Raw genomic sequence first — 18,336 nt, forward strand, 5'->3', positions numbered from 1 at the left:
GTAGAACAGGGGTGGTGCTTAAAATATTACTCAGGAATATAGATCCTGGGCTAATGGAATTAACCGGAATTAAAGGTTCCTATGTCTGTCTTTGTCTCCCTTTTCCTGTGGCCTAAACTCAATTCTACTTTTCGGCCCTCCTTCCTGTCTAGAACATCTGTGACTCACTCCTTGTGATGACTTCCTGTGCTTCCCACATTCTAACGGGGGCATGGTTTGATTCATAGAAGGAAATAGATTGGGAGACTTGGAGGCCCCGTGGCCTGGGTGAGCTCTCTCCCACACCAGATCTCCATTTTCTCATCTCTAGAATGTGGAACTATATGGAATGACTCTGAGGCCTTTTTGGCCCTGTCCTACTTAGAGGAAAGTAGTCAAACTAGGCAAATGACTCAATACTCTGTCCCCTAGGACTCTTAGGCAAGGGCTGGCTCTTTGGGAGAAAAATGTTCTGGGTGGGTGTTTTATAGATTAGTTGCAGGCAGAGCCCAGCCTGGATCAGTAGGGCCTGGCCTGGACCGGCAGAGCCCAGACTGAGTCAGAAAAGTGCTGGTTTTTCACCTCTTTATTTCGGGGTGATGTGCTCCATAGCTGATAAAATGGGTACTTGGAGTCTCTTGCCGGCTGTGTCCTCTTCTCTTCTGGGTTGGGGACCAGGCTTTAGAGTTAAACTTGCAATTCCAAATTGGGTTCCATTATTCCGTCTCTGGGGTTGGTCTTGGTTCTCAGGCAGGGAATAGAAGAACCAAAGCAGGTGGCTACAGAAAGAAGGGGCAGTGAAGTCCCAGGGTGAACAGGTCCTTGCTGCCCAACCTGGCTGGACATCACAACAGGCCCAGCACAGAAATTCACTGTTTTAAATTTAGTTAAAATAATTTTAAATCCAAGTTATATCTTCACCTGAATTAAAGAAATAGCTGGGCACAGTGGCTCATGCCTCTAACCCCTGTGACTCCGTAGGCTGAAGCAGGAGAATCACAAGGTTGAGGGCAGCCTCGGCAATTTAGCAAGTCCCTAAGTAACTTAGTGAGATCCTGTCTCAAAATAAAAAAGGACTGGAGATGTAGCTCAGTGGGTTCAAAGAACCTCTGGGTTCAAGCCTCAGTACCAAACAAATAAAAACAAACCAAAAACAATCCCCCCAAAACAAAAGAATACAGCAGTTCAATGTGACTTTATAAATAACAGCAGGCCCCTTTCTGCTTCCAGACACTGGGAACTTTCTTTACCCTTTTCTTTTTGCAGTGCTGGGGATTGAACCCACAGCTTTGTGCTTGTAAGGCAAGGACTCTACCAACTGAGCTATATCCCCAGCCCCAGACACAGGGAACTTCAAAAAATTATCTATCAATCAATCAATCAATCAATCAATCATCACCTATCCTTCTAGAAAGCAGTCTTTCACCCTCACTGCTTCTTCATTCGAGCCCTTATCTATTGACTTTCTGCCATGGAAGATTTAGTTCTCATCACCCCTTTTCTCTCCACATACCTTCCCTCTCTCTGACCCCGGCCCTCCCAGCATTCTTAAGTCATAACTGAGAGAAAAGAATATTCAAGTTTTTACTCATTTCTGCAACTTTGAAAATGTTCGTCACTGCTGAACTATGAAGAGTCCTAGGTCCCTGTTTACCCTCTAGCACGCTGTTTCCCTGCATGAGCTTCTGAATGATGCTACAGGCCCCAGGGGCAGAGTGGAGTGGGGTAGGAGAGGCCCAGTGTTTCCCAACTCCTCACGCACTCCTCTCCCCACGCCCCCGGGAGAGAGACATACAGGCAGACACAGAGGGAGGGACAGAGGGAAAGAGAGTAAGAAAGAGAAAGAGACAGAGACAAAGGGCGGGCCTGGGCTCTCCCAGGACTGGGGAAGGGCAGAAGCTCATAGGCCCTAGGTTAGGCCTTGTTTGCCAGGAAGGAGCCCTGAAGACTGGACCATCCCTGTTTCCAGCTTCTCCCAGTGGCCTAGCTTCCTCTATGCCCCTCACCCCAGCTCTGGCTTCTGTCATCCCTACTCCCTACTCGGTGGCCTTGTTGGGCTCTCCCCACCCCCACCCCCACATTTCAGTGGGCCTCAGGGGTGGGACTACAGATGGTGCTCAGGCTCAGGATGTGATATAGCTGTGCCACCAAGCACATGACCATGACTCTACTTCTCATTTGCTTGATTTCTCTGCCAGGACGCAGACAGGGTTCAGTGCCAGAGAATTTCTGAGTGAGGAGTTGCCAAAAGAGTGTATGGGACAAGGACAGGGCGAAGATCCTGATTGTGGCGTGTGCCTGGGTGTGGAGAGATCTGGGCTCTGGGGCCCATGATCCTGGGCAGAGCAGAGCTGAGGGATGCTGAGAGTTGATCAGCGTCCTGGGCCCCTGAGTGGCATAGACTCCAGGTGTTCAGAAGGGCCATGGGGCACAACTTGAAATTATAGATAGACCTAAGACAGGTAGACACTTCTGTCCACACCAAAACCTGCAGGCAGAGGCTCTAGTGGCTTTTATTCCCTGTCACCCAAAGCTGGGAACAGCCTAGATGTCCTTCAATGGGGGGAAACAAACAGTGATCCAGCGACGCAGTGTACAAACTGATCGGCAAGGAAAGGGGAGGTTTCTAACAGGCAACAATATGGCAGCTGGGCATGGTGGTGTGCACTCGGGAGGCTGAGGCAGGAGGATGGCAAGTTCAAAGCCAGCCTCAGCGACTTAGTGAGGCCCTGAGCAACTTAGTGAGACCCTTTCTCAACACAAAAAAATAAAAAGGGCTGGGATGTGGCTCAGTGGTTAAGTACCCTGGGCACAATCCCTGGTACCAAAAAACAACAGCAAAAATATGGCAGAACTCGGAGCACAGCATGCCACAAGAGAGAAGTGATACGCAGAAGGTTGCACCCCAGAATTGTATCTGTGTGACATTCTGGGGGGGAAGTGCCAACAGAAAACAAATGGGTCCCTGCCCCAGTGCTGAGGTGGGAGGGCGTCCCGCAGGGCAGTTGGAGGGGCTTCTTTGGTGGATGGAGTGTTTTCTACTTTGTTAGTGGTGGTTAGACGACGGCCTTATGACTGTTCAAACTCTTAGCCAGGTGTGGTGGTGCACGCCTGTAATCCCAGCTACTCTGGAGGCTGAGGCAGGAGGATTGCAAGTTTAAGGCTGGACTGGACAACTTAGTAACACCCTGTCTCAAAATACAAAAGAAAAAGGGCTGGGGCGTAGCTCAGCAGTAGGCTGTTCTCCTAGAATGTGCGAGGCCCTGGTTTGGTCCCCAGCAGGCACTTGCTCTCTCTTAGACACATATACCTAAAAAAAGGCAAATTTTATGGACGTAAGTCGTACCTCCTTAAACCTGGAAAAAGTGTCAACTGAAAGTATAGTTGGGGTGGTGTTTGTAGCGACACTGTAATAGCAGGGTGAAGTGGAGAAGAGGGACGGGTGAAGTGTCCTTTCTCTACAAAAGGACAGTCCTTCCCGTGGGGAAGCTACAAGGGTGAGGGCTGGCTCTTCATTTGGGTTTTTTGTTTGTTTGTTTATTCAGTGCTGGGGATCAAACCCAGGGCCTGGTGCATGCCAGGCAAATGCTTCATGCCAAGCTCCGTCCCCAGCCCAAGACCAGCATTTCTGGTTCATTCTGTAGAGACACCACGGATGCCACAGCGGAGAAGACCCCCCAATCATGCCATCTTTCCCCTCGTGTTCCCAACCTGTGGCCATTTCCCCTGAACAGAGAGGGAACAGGGAAGAACATGGGGATGGAATAGAACCTGGTCAGAGACTGAAGGTCAGAGCTGACCCTGATACTGGCCACCTTAGTCTTGTCTACAAGATGGAGACACAGACCCTGCCTTAGGAAGCCCAGTGAAGGATGGACAAGGTGACTGTGTGAGAACACTGTGGGTTTTGACTCCTGAGAATGACTACCAGTGGGCCAGGTTTGAATTCCTGTCACTTTTTATGAGCTGTGTGGCCTTAGAAAAATGCCTTAATTTCCTTGTTTGGTAAAATCAGATTTTATGGTTTCATTAAAATGTGTTGAAGATTTAATGAAAATAATGTCCTTAGCCCTGGGTCTAGCACACTGAGTTCTCAAGAAGGGCACTCCCAGGGCTCCTGTATTATCATGGGAATGCCAAATCTAGTTACACACACACACCCCATATATATATATATGACTTCCAATCTTCCAATTAATTTGAAGTTGTAATTGCAGATGAATAGTGAATACATTTTTTTTTTTTTTTTTTGTACTAGGGATTGAACCCAAGGGCACTTAACTACTGAGTCACATCCCCAGCCATTTTTATTTCTTTTATTTTGAGACAGGGTCTTGCTAAGTTGCTTAGGGCCTCACCAATTTGCTGAGGCTGGCCTCAAACTTGGCAAACCTCCTTCATCTCTGGGATCACAGGTGTGAGTCACCAGACCCTGCTAACAATGAATACTTTTTAAACATAAGTATATCCCATGCAATATTGGGACATACTTATGCTAAAAAATTATGCATGGCCCAATGATACTAGAAAAAGTATTTGCTTATCTAAATTCAAATTTAACTGGACAATGGTATTTCGCCTGGCAGGGGGAGCAGAGAGGGGTGACATGAGGAAGGGCTCAGTCAGAGGTGAGGAGGGTGATGGAGCCATCTGCTCTCCCGCCGCCCCTGCAGCTGAGTCACCCCCGGGCTTCACCGGAGTCTCCCCTCCTCTGGGCAGCCCCCTCTGCTGGGTGCGGGCGCACTGCCCGTGCATTCCGAGGTCTGCTTTTGTTCCTGCGCAAGGCTGCCAGCTGGTGTCATCGTAACTCACTCCTGGGCTGGGGCCGCAGCAGCTCGCGAGTCCTGAAGTCGTGTGTGAACCCGTTTCCCCGCATGGCCAGCGGCCAGCGCAGGGTGTCCCGGCTCCGGCGGCCCGTGCCGCGTGCGCCGTGGTCCTCCGTGCCTGCCTGTGGCTGAGTGGCAGCTCTGCTCTTACATAATCACTTTCTCTCCTCCTTCTTTTTCCAGAGCCGGATTTCACACTGAGCAGCTGCAGTCGGAAGAAATCAGAGAAAGCGCCACCCAGCCCCAGATTCCAAGGGGCCTGCTGGGGACTCTCCTCCCCCTCCTCCTCCTCCTCCTCCTCCTCCTCCTCTTCCTCCTCCTCTTCTCCTCCTCTTGGGGAAGGAAGCCCCTGAGGGAGGCTGCTGTCTCACACCAGCTCCTGGGCTGCCATGGGACTGGCAGCCACCGCCCCCCAGCTGTCCTCCCTACTGCCAGGCAGATAGGGTGGCTGCTGCCCCAGGAGCACCTGCCTTCTCCCTGCCGCCTGGCAGTTCCTTCAGGGACAGCCCTTTCCTGACTTGGTGGCCACCTTTTCTGACACATGGCCATGTAGGCCCTGCTCAGGCTCCCGTGGACACACCGCTGGGGACAGCACCTCTGCTCTTGGGGGAACCCAGTGCACCACCATGCCCCGGGGATTCGCCTGGCTGCGCTGTGAGTACCGAGGGTCCCTGGGGACCCAGTCCGGGAGGCTTTGACCCAGAGAGGGTTCAGCCACAGCCATGGCCACCAGCGTATTCTTACTGGTGAGAAGTTGAGATGCTTCCCAGGTAGTCTTGGGGACTCCACAGCCTTGCTCTGCCCTGCCTGCCCCTGACCCCAGGCTCAGGCAGAGAAGCTGGGCAGGAGTCCCAGGCTGGGTGAGCGGCTGGAGGACAGGGCAGGCACTGGAGTGGGTGGCAGCATCTCATCTCTACTGGACTCATGGCGCTGGAGAGCATGGCAGGGGCAGAGGGGGTGGAGAGAGGATTTCCATCCTCCCTGGGTGTGGCCAGCAGGGGTGGGGTGGGGACCAGGGACCCAAGACACAGGGGACATGTGTGGCCAGGCACCTGGAGAAGGCAGCTTGCTCTTCTCTACCCTTCACTCTCTAACAACAAAATTAAAAAGCAGGGAGGTAACGGTGTGGTCAGTAAAGAGAAAAATAAGTTGAATGATGTCAGAAGAAAAGAACGGGCCTGGAGGACCCTCAGGCTGGCTGGGTGGGAGGCCGACCGGGAGCTCCCAGACCCCAGACTCAACATCGCTCACTCTGATTTGGCACATTTCTCTGGTGACGCCCACGAGCCCACTGGAGAGTGACTGCCGTGACAACAGGACCTCGTCTGCTCTGTGCCCCTCAGCCTCCGCCACCCAGTGCACACTTAGGTGCCCAGGAACTGCGGGCCAAATAAACGAGGGCAGGAGCTGGAGCCCTCAAGGGGTTCAGAGAAGAGCTGGGTGCACCCTGGTCCTTGTGGAGCGACCCTGCAAAGGGTCAGGTCAGGGCAATCAGAATGGGCGAAGGACCCAGCCAGATCCAGTGTTCTGGAAGCTTCCAGGTCTTGAGGAGCAGAGGAATCGGCATGGGTGAGGTGCCACTTGAAGTGGTCTTGAAGGCTGGGTGGCATTCACAAGGCAGACGGCGTGGTGAGGACCAGTTCCAGGCAGAGGCTCGGCGGAGGGGCCGGAGAGGCCAGCCGGGAAAGCCGGTTTGGTGGTTTGGGCCCAGTTGGCTGCGGCCTTGAAAGCCCGGCGAAGAGCGCCCACTTCACCAGACCGCAGGGAGCCCTGGGGGACTGGAGTGGGGGTCGCGGGTGGGGTCCCCTGCTTTTGAGGATAGTCTGGGGTGCTTATTGGGGTCACTGCTGAAACCTCATGGGGCAGCAGGTAGCGGATGTCAGTTCGTGGGGTGGAGGGGAGAGGGCCCCAGGAGGCAGATCTCAGGAAGGTGAGGGCTGGTGGGGCAGTGGGGGGCCGGGGCAGGGGCAGGGGCTGCCCAGCAGAGGGCCCTGGATGCTGGGGTGTGAGGCAGCTGAGATATATGACCACAAACTGGGTGGCAGCAAATGTACTCTGGAGACCAGAACCTGGAAGGAGGGCGTCAGCAGGGCCATGCTACCTCTGAAGGCTGGGGAGGAGCCTTCCTGCCTCCTCCCACCTCGGGGGCTCCTGGCGCTCCTTGGCAGCTTCGCTCCAGCTTGCCTCCGTCTGCACGTGGACTTTCCCTCTGTGTGTCCATGTCCTTTCCTTGTTACCACGACACCAATCCCTGGATTTGGGGCCTTCCCGAAATCCAGGATGAGTTTACCTCGGGATTCTTCGCTTAGTTGCCTCTCTAAAAACCCTGTTTCCAAATAAGGTCACATTCTGAGGCTCCATATGAATATGAATTTGCGGGGGGTGGGGGGCGGGGAATGCTAGTCAACCCATTACACAGGCTCAGATTTGGTTTCTGGGGGTGGGGGTGACAGGCCCCATTTGTCACCATGCAAAGGGCCATCTCAGAGAGGTCACAGGTGTCCCTGCTCCCCTGCTCCCTCCTAGGCCAGGGATCCAGGAAAGGAGCTCCTTATACCCATCTCCTCCAGCCTCAGCCTCTGCTTCTGTCTCGCTGGTCCTCTGGAGGGAGGAGGAGGCAGGAGCGCCTCCTAACCAGGGTCAGGGATGCAATGTCTGTGTGGCTCCTGGGCACAGAGTGTGGGGGAGGCAAGTCAGTTTGATTTTGGTCGTGCTGACCCTGCCTGCTTCCCTGCTTCCCTGGGTGGAGGTTACGGAAAAGAAGTTTAAAATGAGAAATGGAGCCCAGCTGTAGACTTAGAGGAAGGTGCCCAGACTGCAGGAAGGCAGGACTAGGGAGAGGTTTCCAGGGCAGCCCATGTGCCCAACTGTGCCAGGCTGAGCTACTTTGGCACTTTTAGGCCCGGTCCCTGCTTAGAGGCCACTGTTAGCAGGACCAGAAGGTTCCAGAGGGATAACAGCCCCAGGGCAGGACTCCCGTGGTGATGGCCGCATGGGAAAGAAGAAGCAGTGTAGACGGAAACACTATTTTGGAACTGGGATTTGAGCCCAGGGGCACTTAACCACTGGGCCACATCCCCCCACTTTTTATTTTTATTTTGAGACAAGGTCTTCCTAAGTTGCTTAGGACCTCGCTAAGTTGCCCAGGCTGGCCTTGAACTTGCAATCCTCCTGCCTTAGCCTCCTGAGCTGCTGGGATTTCAGGTGTGCACCATCGTGCCGGGCTGAAAATGACTTTATTTATTTATTTATTGTGGTACTGGGGATTTAACCCAAGCTTGCTCTACCACTGAGTCATCCCTCCAGCCCTTTTAATTTTTATTTTGAAACAGGGTCTCACTAAGTTGTCCATGCTGGCCTCAAACTTGCAATCTTTCTGCCTCAGCCTCCTTCCTGGGTGACTGGGATTACAGGCATGTGCCACCATGCCCTGCAGAAACACTTTTTTTTTTTCTTTAAAAGAAAGATGGAAATTCAGATTTTAATGTGCAATACCTGTGGACTCGACGTGGCCCTTGGGCCACCATCTTGCACCTTTGTGTTCTAGGTCCATGCTTCTTAAAGTGCATGCCTGGATCAAAGGCCGAAGCTTCACCTGGGAGCTTGTTTCAAGGGCGAATTGTCTGGTCCCACCCCAGGCCTGCTGGATTGGGGTGGGGAGAGCTGAGCTATCCTTGCCTCAACTGGCTCTGCAGGGGATTCAGATAAACCCTCCCATCTCCACTGTGGGAGGCCAACCCCAAAACTCAGGCATGAAGCCCTCAGTCAACAAGACTGCAGCACTGGCGATTCATGTACCAAGGGTGCAGTGCTGGTCAGGGAGTGAGTGAACCAGGCAGGTGGTGCTGGAGACGGAGGCTGGTGGGGCTGGTATAGGCAGGGTAGACCCTGGGGTGGGGGAGGAAGCCCAGGGAGATTTTAAAGAACTCTGCAGTGCAAAGGGATACCTAGAGCAAGGCGGAGCTGGAGCCAAGGCTGGGACATAGGGTCCAAACCTGTAGGATTGGGTGCCAGGCTGAGTCTTTATGACTTAGCGACAAGACACAGAGCAAGCTGGTATCAAAGGCGCAAACTCTGGTGAGGTTTGTTTGTCTGTTCCTTTGGCCCAACACCTCGTCAGGTAGAAGGGAAGAGAGTGAAAGTGCTGGATGGATGGTTTCACACTGGAACCTTTCACGGCGGGGAAGGGCAGGCAGCAGCAGTCCCCCTGTGACACAGGCCATGAGTGTCACATGAGGAGCCAAGCTGAGGGAAGGTGCTCCTAGTGAGGGGCTCCATCAGGAGCAAATCTCAGCAGCAGGACCTGGCAGGTTGGGACTGGAGAGGGAGGAGGGTAGCTTGGCCCAGGCCAGCAGGGTTGTAGGGACAAAAATCTTCAAAGTACCAGGAAGTGAGTGAGTGTGGAAAGTCCGATCAATGGTCCCTACTCATAACCGGTGGTCAGGGAGGTGAATCAGCCAGGCTGGCTATCTTCACGGGGTGCTGGGTAGGAGAGGAAGAAATTTTTACTTCTGGCTATAATAATAGTAGACATGGATTGTGAAACATACAAAATGTTCTACAAAAATCTCCTGAACAGATCTGGTACATTTCTTTCCACATTTTCCAAACATACATGTAAACAATTGTAAACACATGTAAACAAAATTCAAGTCCCGCTGGGTATGTAGATAGTGTTGGGTCATGCTTTTCAAAAAGTCACTATACATATCCTATTTTTCTCATCACACATTATAATAATTACTTAATAGTATGATTTTTACTGGCTACATTGATTATTATGGAATGTCTTGGTCATTTACAGATTTTCGCTATTATAAAATAATGCTACAATGTCCAGTCTTTGTCCATAAATCTTTTGGTTTTGTCTCTTTTGTCTTGTTTTATTCCTTCTGATTTTTGAGTTTAGTGGGTCAAAGGGTCTAGACTTTATTTAATTCATTAATAACAACATTTGCCAAATTGCTTTCAGCATGAGAACACCTACTTCACTATTTTGGCATCATCAACTATTTTTAAAAGAAAACAAATACATAGAAATCATTTTGTTTCATTTCTTTTTCTTTAAAAAAAATTTTTTTATTATGGTGCTGGGAACCCAACCCAAGGCCTCAAACTAACCTAGCTCCACTGAGCTACACCCCAGCCCTTATTTATTTATTTTGAGACAGGGTCTGGCTCATTTTTCAAGGCTGGCATCGAACTTGTAATTAGCTTCCCAAGTTTCTAAGATTATAACAGTTGTGTGTTACCACATATTTTTATATTTTGACAGATGAAAAATGGCATCTATTTTTTTTTTTTTTTGGTACCAGGGATTGAACCCAGGGGCACTTAATCACTGAGCAATACCCCCAGTCCTTTTTAATATTTTATTTAGAGGCAGGGTCTCACTGAGTTGCTTAGGGCCTCGCTAAGTTGCTGAGGCTGGTTTTGAGCTTATGATCCTCTTACCTCAGCCTCCTGAGCTACTGGCATTACCGGAGTGCGCCACTGCACCCAGCTAATTTTCTTAAAAAATATTTTTTTAATTGTCAGTGGACCTTTATTTTACTTGGTTATATGTGGTGCTGAGAATCGAACCCAGCGCCTCAAACATGCTAGGCAAGCGCTCTACCACTGCACCATGACCCCAGCCCAATCTAATTGTTTTAATGTGAATTTATTTCTCTTATTAGTGAGATTGAACTTTTGGATACATCTTGCCCTTTTATGTTTTGTTCTTTTTGCTTTGATCCACGTAGCCCCTTGTTTATTGCGAATTCTCTCAAGATACTTTGGGTCTATTCAGTTAGGCAGAAATTACGAAGGCTGTTTTTGAGGTCGCAGTGACCCCCAGTGGTAAATACGGGTAATGTTGGCAAATCATTGTAGATAGAGCCTGTTTGAGATCTGCTTAGCATCCCAGAACCACCAAAATGGAAGATGCTAGAGACCACTGGTCCATTTAATGAAGAAGGATGCCAAGGTCAGATACAGCAGGGAAGAAGGAGCTTTGGTCTGCAAAGAGTCAGTTTTAGAGTTGGAACTAGAAGCCACATCTGCATGGAAAATCCAACAATGGGCTTTGAAAATGCGTCACCCCTAGACAAGGGGCGGAGGTTGCCCTGGAGGGAGGTTTGGGCCTACCCCATGGGGCAAGAGCTGACCGTAGTTAGGTGTATCCTGGGGGTCTCTGCTGGCCAGGGAGGGGTGGATGTGGATCACCTTCTGCACTGCTTGAGCCAACCTGTCCTTGCTCTTCCGAGGCCCAGACCCAGGGAAACCGTGCGGGTGCTGGGTGGGAAGGCCCCTCTGGGCTCTGTGCACCTGCCACCACCTCTCCTATGCGTCTTTGTAACCCAAGACAGGCAGTGTGGACGTGGTGCCTGGAGCTCATGTGCTCTTGTTGGCTGTGGTCCACAGATCTTGGGATCCTCCTTGGTATGGCCTTGGGGAACGAGGGTTTGGAGGTGTGGCCCTTGACCCAGAATAAGGAGTGCACCATCACAGGCTTCCTGCGGGACAAGCTGCAGTACAGGAACCGGCTTCAGTACATGGTAACCACATGGGCACTGCCAGCGCTCCTGTTCCCAGCCCCATGGCTCACCTGGCACGGGGCTCTGGGTACTCAGGGGCCCTCCTAGGACCTGAGTCAGCCCCAGCGTTGCCATGGTTCCCTTCTCTAACACATAACCAACATGTCTGGGGGTCACCTGCTGGCCCCTCCCGCCATCTCTCAGGGCTTCCACCTCTCCTTCTTGACCTGACCTGATTCCCACCTCCAGAGGGCCTTCCCCCTGTGACTCAGGAATGGAATCCAGCAACTCCTTGGGGGAACCCCGGGCACTTATTAGCAGGGGAGACAAAGACCTACCAACTGGGGTGTCTGGTTCTTTTTGGAGAGTGGAGATGCTCACGTGACCATTTGTCTGTTTTTAGAAGTTTATTGAGGTGTTATTGACATGCCATACAATTCACTCCTTTAAAGAGTACAACTCCCTGGTTTTTAGTGTGTTCCCAGAGTTGTGTGACCATCACCATATTAAGTTTTAGAACATCTCTCTCAACAGTCCCTGCCCCCAATGACATGTCTTTCTTAAAGTAGGAGGTCCTTATACTGGGCCTGAAACTTCTGTTTGAACAGAAACTATGTATTTAGTTTCACCCTCCCTGTGTCCCAGAGGAAAGCGAGCTGGTTTTAGAGAGCCAGGGATGTGTCCTCGGCAGAGGACATCCTCCGTCACCGGGGGCTGGGCCGGGCCCTCTCCTGCGCTGCCATGCACCTGGGCTGGGGCAGCCTGTCTGTGCCGTTCCTGCCTCTGACTTCATGGTTTGTCCCTCTCCAGAAACACTACTTCCCCATCAACTACAGGATCAGTGTGCCTTACGCGGGGGTGCTCAGGATCGCCAACATCACCAGGCTGGTGAGGACCCCCTCCTGGGTTGGGGAGACCCCCACATGCTGCGATCCCCTGAGGGCCCCAGCCTGAGAGGCACTTCAGTGTTGGCTGGCCAGGGTGTTTCACCAGTCCCTCAAGCAAGCCCACCCTTGGTCCAGGCCCAGGGTGTCCTCTGTGGATCTGTGGTTACTTCCATGCAGGGACAAGTCCTTGGGGGAGGGTCACAGTGGAGCAGCCCATGTGTGGGGGTTGCAGCCATTCCTCCTGTCCCTGCAGCAGAGGGCCCGGGTGAGCGAGCAGGAGCAGCGGTACCTGTGGGTCTTGGTGAGTCTCAGTGCCACCGAGTCGGTGCAGGACGTGTTGCTCGAGGGCCACCCGTCCTGGAAGTTCGTGCAGGAGGTTCAGACACTGCTGCTCAACATCAAGCAGGGCCTTGTGGTAAGCTGGGCCTCCGTGTGTGAGCGCGTGTGTCCAAGGGGGGTGCCCAAGGGCTGTGGAGGAAGGGGGGGCGTGTGGAAAGTGCTGGGAGGGCGTGGGGGGCTGGGGAGGTGCCCTGGAAGAGGAGCTGCAGGGAGGAAGCAGCGTGGGCTTCCAGGCCCTGTTCCTCCCGCTCGGGGTCCTGGACGGGCCACGGGATCCTCTTTCTGAGTCTGAGAAATGAGGCTTTGAGGGCGTAGGAAGGAAGGAAATGTGGAGGCAGGAGATGTGTAGGACGGAGAAACTGTTCTGGAAAATTCGCTGATGGTGGGTATGTGACCGTGTGACGCAGAGTGGGAGCCCTAATGGACCACAGGTTGAGTTAGTTAAGAAAATTAATTAAAAAAAAAAAAAAGAGGCTCCTTCTTGCTCTGCAGGGTTGAGGCATCGGGGGATGTCCTCTCTAGAGCCTGAGCCACGGGATCGTCACGTGCCCGTGCAGGCGGGCTCGTGCCTGGGACCCCTGCCCAGCCCTCCTCAGGCCCCAGAGCACACCTGCCCCAAGGAGGCACCTGCCACCCTGCTCAGCCAGCTGCCTGGGCTCATCTGCCCGGGAGGGCCTGTCTGGGGCCAGAACCTCCCCGCCAGCTGGGACGAAAGGGCGGGGGACTGGCCATGGTTGCAGCTGCCTGGGACCGGGCTGGAAGGGCTGCCTTCTCAATTCTTGCTGCGGTCAGGAGGTCCAGTGATTTCCTTGGTGGCTCTTGTGTGCCCACGGGCAAGATGGGTGTCCCAGGGCAGGAAGGACTGACCTGGGGAAGAGACACCTTCTGCCCTCATCTCCCTGGGAAGCTTTCTGATGGCAGGCTCTCAGGAGCTGGGCTCGGGCTGGGGAGAGGGATGGCTCCTCAGCCCGGCCCACCTTCCCTGGCCTCTCCTGGTTAAATATCCATCCCTGCAGCCAGATTTTCAGCCTCTCTTCTCTCCCCCTCTGCTAGCAGGCTATGGCTTTGTTTTAAGTGGATTTAACGTAGGGAAGAACTTGGGGTTTTCTTAGCTTTTAAATCTCCCAGGGGTCCTGTAATGTCGGAGGTCCCCCTGGGGCTTGGACGCCAGCTGTGTTGCCAACCATACAGCCCTGAACAAGCTGTTCACCTCTGGGCTTTAGAGGCATCACTTGTAAAGGGGTTGGGATGAACCCCCAAATTGTATCCAGCTCTGAAACTGATTCGACGACTCTGTTCTACCTCCTTCTCCACTTGAAGGTCTCTGGAGTCTGGGTTCTGCATTGTTTTTGTCCCACTTTCTCCCCCTACCCCAGTGCAGGGATTGAATCTGGGGACTCTTTTTTTAAAATTTTTATTGTAAACAAATGGGATACATGTTGTTTCTGTTTGTACATGGAGTAACAGCATACCATTTGTGTAATCATACATTCACATAGGGTAATGAGGTTTGATTCATTCTGCTATTTTTTCCTTCCCCCCACCCCTCCCACCCCTCCCACCCCTCCCACCCCCATTATGTGTCATCATCCGCTTATCAGTGAGATCATTCGTCCTTTGGTTTTTTGAGATTGGCTTATCTCACTTAGCATGATATTCTCCAATTTCATCCATTTGCCTGCAAATGCCATAATTTTATTATTCTTTATAGCTGAGTAATATTCCATTATGTGTGTGTATTTATATATATATATCACAGTTTCTTTATCCATTCATCCATTGAAGGACATCTAGGTTGGTTCCACAGTCTGGCTATTGTGAATTGAGCAACTATGAACATTGTTGTGGCTGTATCTCTGTAGTATGCTGATTTTAAGTCCTTTGGGTATAGGCCAAGGAGTGGGATAGCTGGGTCAAATGGTGGGTCCATTCCAAGCTTTCTGAGGAATCTCCACACTGCTTTCCAGAGTGGCTGCACTAATTTGCAACCACACCAGCAATGTATGAGTATTCCTTTTTCCCCACATCCTCCCCAACACCTGTTGTTGCTTGTATTCTTGATAATCACCATTCTAATTGGGGTGAGATGGAATTTTAGGGTAGTTTTGATTTGCATTTCTCTTATTACTAGAGATGTTGAACATTTTTTCATATGTTTGTTGATTGTTCGTAGATCTTCTTCTGTGAAGTGTCTATTCATTTCCTTAGCCCATTTGTTGATTGGGTTATTTGTATTCTTGGTGTAGAGTTTTTTGAGTTCTTTATATGTTCTGGAAATTAGTGCTCTATCTGAAGTATGAGTGGCAAAGATTTTCTCCCACTCTGTAGGCTCTTTCTTTGCATCTCTGATAGTTTCCTTTGCTGAGAGGTTTTTAGTTTGAATCCCAGTTATTGATTCTTGCTTTTATTTCTTGTGCTATGGGTGTCCTGTTAAGGAAGTCTGATCCTAAGCCGACATGTTGAAGATTTGGACCTACTTTTTCTTCTATAAGATGTAGGGTCTCTGGTCTAATTCCAAGGTCCTTGATCCATTTTGAGTTGAGTTTTGTGCAGGGTGAGAGATAGGGGTTTAGTTTAATTTTGCTGCATATGGATTTCCAGTTTTCCCAGTACCATTTGTTGAAGAGGCTATCTTTTCTCCATTGCATGTTTTTGGCACCTTTGTCTAGTATGAGAAAACTGTATTCATTTGGGTTTGTGTCCATGTCCTCTATTCTGTACCATTGATCTACCTGTCTATTTTGGTGCCAATACCATGCTGTTTTTGTTACTATTGCTTTGTAGTATATTTGAAGTTCTGGTATTGCGATACCCCTGCTTCACTCTTCCTGCTAAGGATTGCTTTAGCTATTCTGGGTTTCTTATTCTTCCAGATGAATTTCATGATTGCTTGCTCTATTTCTGTAAGGTATATCATTGAGATTTTAATTGGAATTGCATTGAATCTGTATAGCACTTTTGGTAGTATGGCCATTTTGACAATATTAATTCTGCCTACCCAAGAACTTGGGAGATCTTTCCATCTTCTAAGGTTTTCTTTAATTTCTTTCTTTAGTGTTCTGTAGTTCTCATGAATCTGGGGCTCTTTACTACTGAGCCACATCCCAACCCATTTTATTTTTTATTTTAAAACAGATTCTCACTAATTTGCTTAAGGTTTCCCTAATTTGCTGAGGCTGGCTTTGAACTTCTGATCATTCTGCCTCAGCCTCTCAAATTACTAGAATTATGGATGTGCGTCACCACAGCTGGCTGCATAATGTTTTCAAAGTTCATCCAAGTCATAGCAAGGCCTTCCTTTTCCTGGCTTAATAATATTCCATTTTGTGTAGATGCCATATTTGTGCATCCATCTGTCTTGGGCAGTTTCCACCTTTTGCCTCTTGTGAATAATGCTGCTGTGAACATGGGCATACGAGTAAGTGTCTGAGTCCTTGTTTTCAATTCTTTTGGGTTTGCACCTGGGAGTAGAACTGCTGGGTCATGTGGTATCACTATGGGTAGCTTTTTGAAGAACTTCCAGACTCTTTTCCTGTAAGAGGCTTTAGGAAAGTGGTGTCTATCCAGCTCTCCTCAACTTTGAGCTTCTCTATATGGCAGAGTGGCTCCTGTGGGGCTGTGTACTCTCACCAGGGCAAGGAGATACATGACTGGGCTGCTGGATTCTCCCCAGATAAGAAGTGGGCCGTGGATGGGTCTCTCTTTCCCTCTGTCATTCTTACTCCACCTGTGTATCATTTTTCTAGGCCTGATGCAACAAATTGGTACAAAATGAATGCCTTAAAACAGAAATTTATTCTTTCACAGTTCTGGAGGCCGGAAGTCCCAAATCAAGGTGTTGGCGGGGCGACACTCCCTCTGAAGGCCCTGGGGAGGGTCTTCCCTTGCTTCTCCCAGCTTGGGATGGCTCTGGGTATTCCTCACCTTGGACAACGTTATCCAACCGCCGTCTCAGTCTTTGCACGGCCTCTGCCATGTGCTCACCTCTCTCTGTGATCTGTCTCTCATATGGACACTGGTCACTGGATCTAGGGCCCCTCCCAAATCTGGGGTGATGTCATCGCTCCAGATCCTCACTTAGAAATAGGGTCCCATTCACAGGTACTGAGGGTTCTGGGATATGGGGTATGGGGTGCTGGGAGGCAGAATTCAGTCCAGAGTTTTTGCTGGGGCTGCTGCTGTCCCCAGCTCAGGCCCCACATCTTCCTTGATGCCTCTACAGTGGCTCTGGTCCCTCTTCAGGGACTTCTGGCACCCATGCTGCGGCCTGCGTTTTCCCTGTTGCTGAGCCTCGTGGAGGGAAGCCCCTGAGTTTGGAGCCTGACACCTGGCCCTGCCTGTGTGACTTTGAGCTCCATGACCCCTGTGAGGGCTTTCTCTTGTTCCTTGCAGTTGATGGGGGCCTTTGCTTCATGAAGGGCGGTTTTCCCAGGTGAGGGTCCTCCAGGGGGCGGGCAGCCATGTATGGGCTAGACGGCGACTTCCTCCCTGTCCTGGCCTGTGCCCTGTGTTCATTTTTCCCATGATGGAGAAACGGGAGCCTCTGTGTTGTGCTTGGATGAGGGGGGAGAGCTGGGACCCTCTCTGTACCTGCTCGAAGAAGGTGAGACAGAACTCACAGGTTCCTGGTCACAGAAAGTATTGCCCCTCTTTTGTGGTTTGGGGTGGCACCAAGTCAGGTGGCCCCCACGGCTCTCTCGTGCAGTGTGCCCCCGTCTGTCATGGTTCTGACGGATTCCTCCTTCCAGAATGTGGAGATCAGCCCCAAGGTCGAAGAGGTGTTGTCCCTCCTGAATGCCCCAGGTCAGAGCCTGAAGCTGGTGCGGCCCAAGGCCCTGCTGGACAACTGCTTCCGGGTCATGGAGCTGCTGTACTGCTCTTGCTGTAAGGAGCTCCCCGTGGGCGGGGCTGGGGGACAGGAGGTCAGGCAACTATGTCTGGGTCAGTAGGAAGAGTTGGGCACACCCTCTGCTCCCCAGAGTGACAGATCATTTTTGGAAAACCAGATGGGCCCTGAGTATGTGTCTTCCTTAGCTTGGGGGGAGGGTGGTTTGATGTCTCCTGCAATCTTTGTTTTTTCTTTTCTGTCCCTTATAGGTAAACACAGCTCCATCCTGCAATGGCAGGACTGTGAGGTGCCAAGTCCTCAGCCCCATGGTCCAGAGCCTGCATTGCAGTGTGAGGCTGCCCAGCTGTACCCCCGACCCCAGCAGACCCCCACCTCCCTGCCCCACTCCCCTGGCTCAAGCACTGGACCCCAGGTCAGGGCAAAGGGCCAGGGCCCCTTGCCCTGACTGGCCTGTATGCTGACCCTGGGTGGGGACATCTGGGGAATTCTGGGAGCTGGACGGGGCCTGAGACTTTGCCGTGTGGCGAGGGGACCTCCCCCTTGAGAGAGGCCCCTGGGGAGGGGTGTTTCCTTCTGAGGGGATCCTGTGCCGCAGTTGGGCTCAGCTTCCCACCTGGCACACCTTACTTGGTCTTACCTGGAGTGGTGGGGGTCAGGGAGACCCGGTGCCACCCTTACGGCCTCCCCTGCCTGCAGAGGGTGCTGAAGTCTCCCGGGGCCACAGCAGCCAGAGCGTCCCTGGGCAGGGGTGGGGCCCTGGTAGGACTCTGGGGCTCACTGAGGCTTTCCAGCCGGGCTGGTGGGAGGGGCTGGCCAAGGGCAGAGCCGAATGCCACATCTTGCCACAGTGGATGCTCTTCCAGATCCTTTTTTCTATTAAATGCCCGTTTTGTTTGGTTTTGTTGGGTTTTCTTTTCATCTGGAGAGTGACCCTGAGG

General features: G+C 51.6%; 1 protein-coding gene across 2 annotated transcripts; it reads left to right on the forward strand.

Moving 5' to 3' along the window:
- Positions 1 to 5,283: 5,283 nt before the first annotated feature.
- On the forward strand, positions 5,284 to 18,296 carry Il34 (interleukin 34). Of its 2 annotated transcripts, none has more exons than XM_047529883.1 (6): positions 5,284 to 5,459; positions 11,211 to 11,344; positions 12,134 to 12,211; positions 12,464 to 12,625; positions 17,298 to 17,433; positions 17,647 to 18,296. In XM_047529883.1, exons 1-6 carry the CDS (start codon positions 5,432 to 5,434, stop codon positions 17,841 to 17,843), a joined length of 735 nt encoding a protein of 244 aa, XP_047385839.1. In that variant the 5' UTR covers positions 5,284 to 5,431; the 3' UTR covers positions 17,844 to 18,296. The 2 variants fall into 2 exon arrangements, with proteins under 2 accessions (XP_047385839.1, XP_047385840.1); XM_047529884.1 differs by having other exon boundaries at positions 12,467 to 12,625.
- Positions 18,297 to 18,336: the final 40 nt, after the last annotated feature.

The sequence above is a fragment of the Sciurus carolinensis genome, chromosome 16, assembly GCF_902686445.1.
Source record: "Sciurus carolinensis chromosome 16, mSciCar1.2, whole genome shotgun sequence".
NCBI lineage: Eukaryota > Metazoa > Chordata > Mammalia > Rodentia > Sciuridae > Sciurus > Sciurus carolinensis.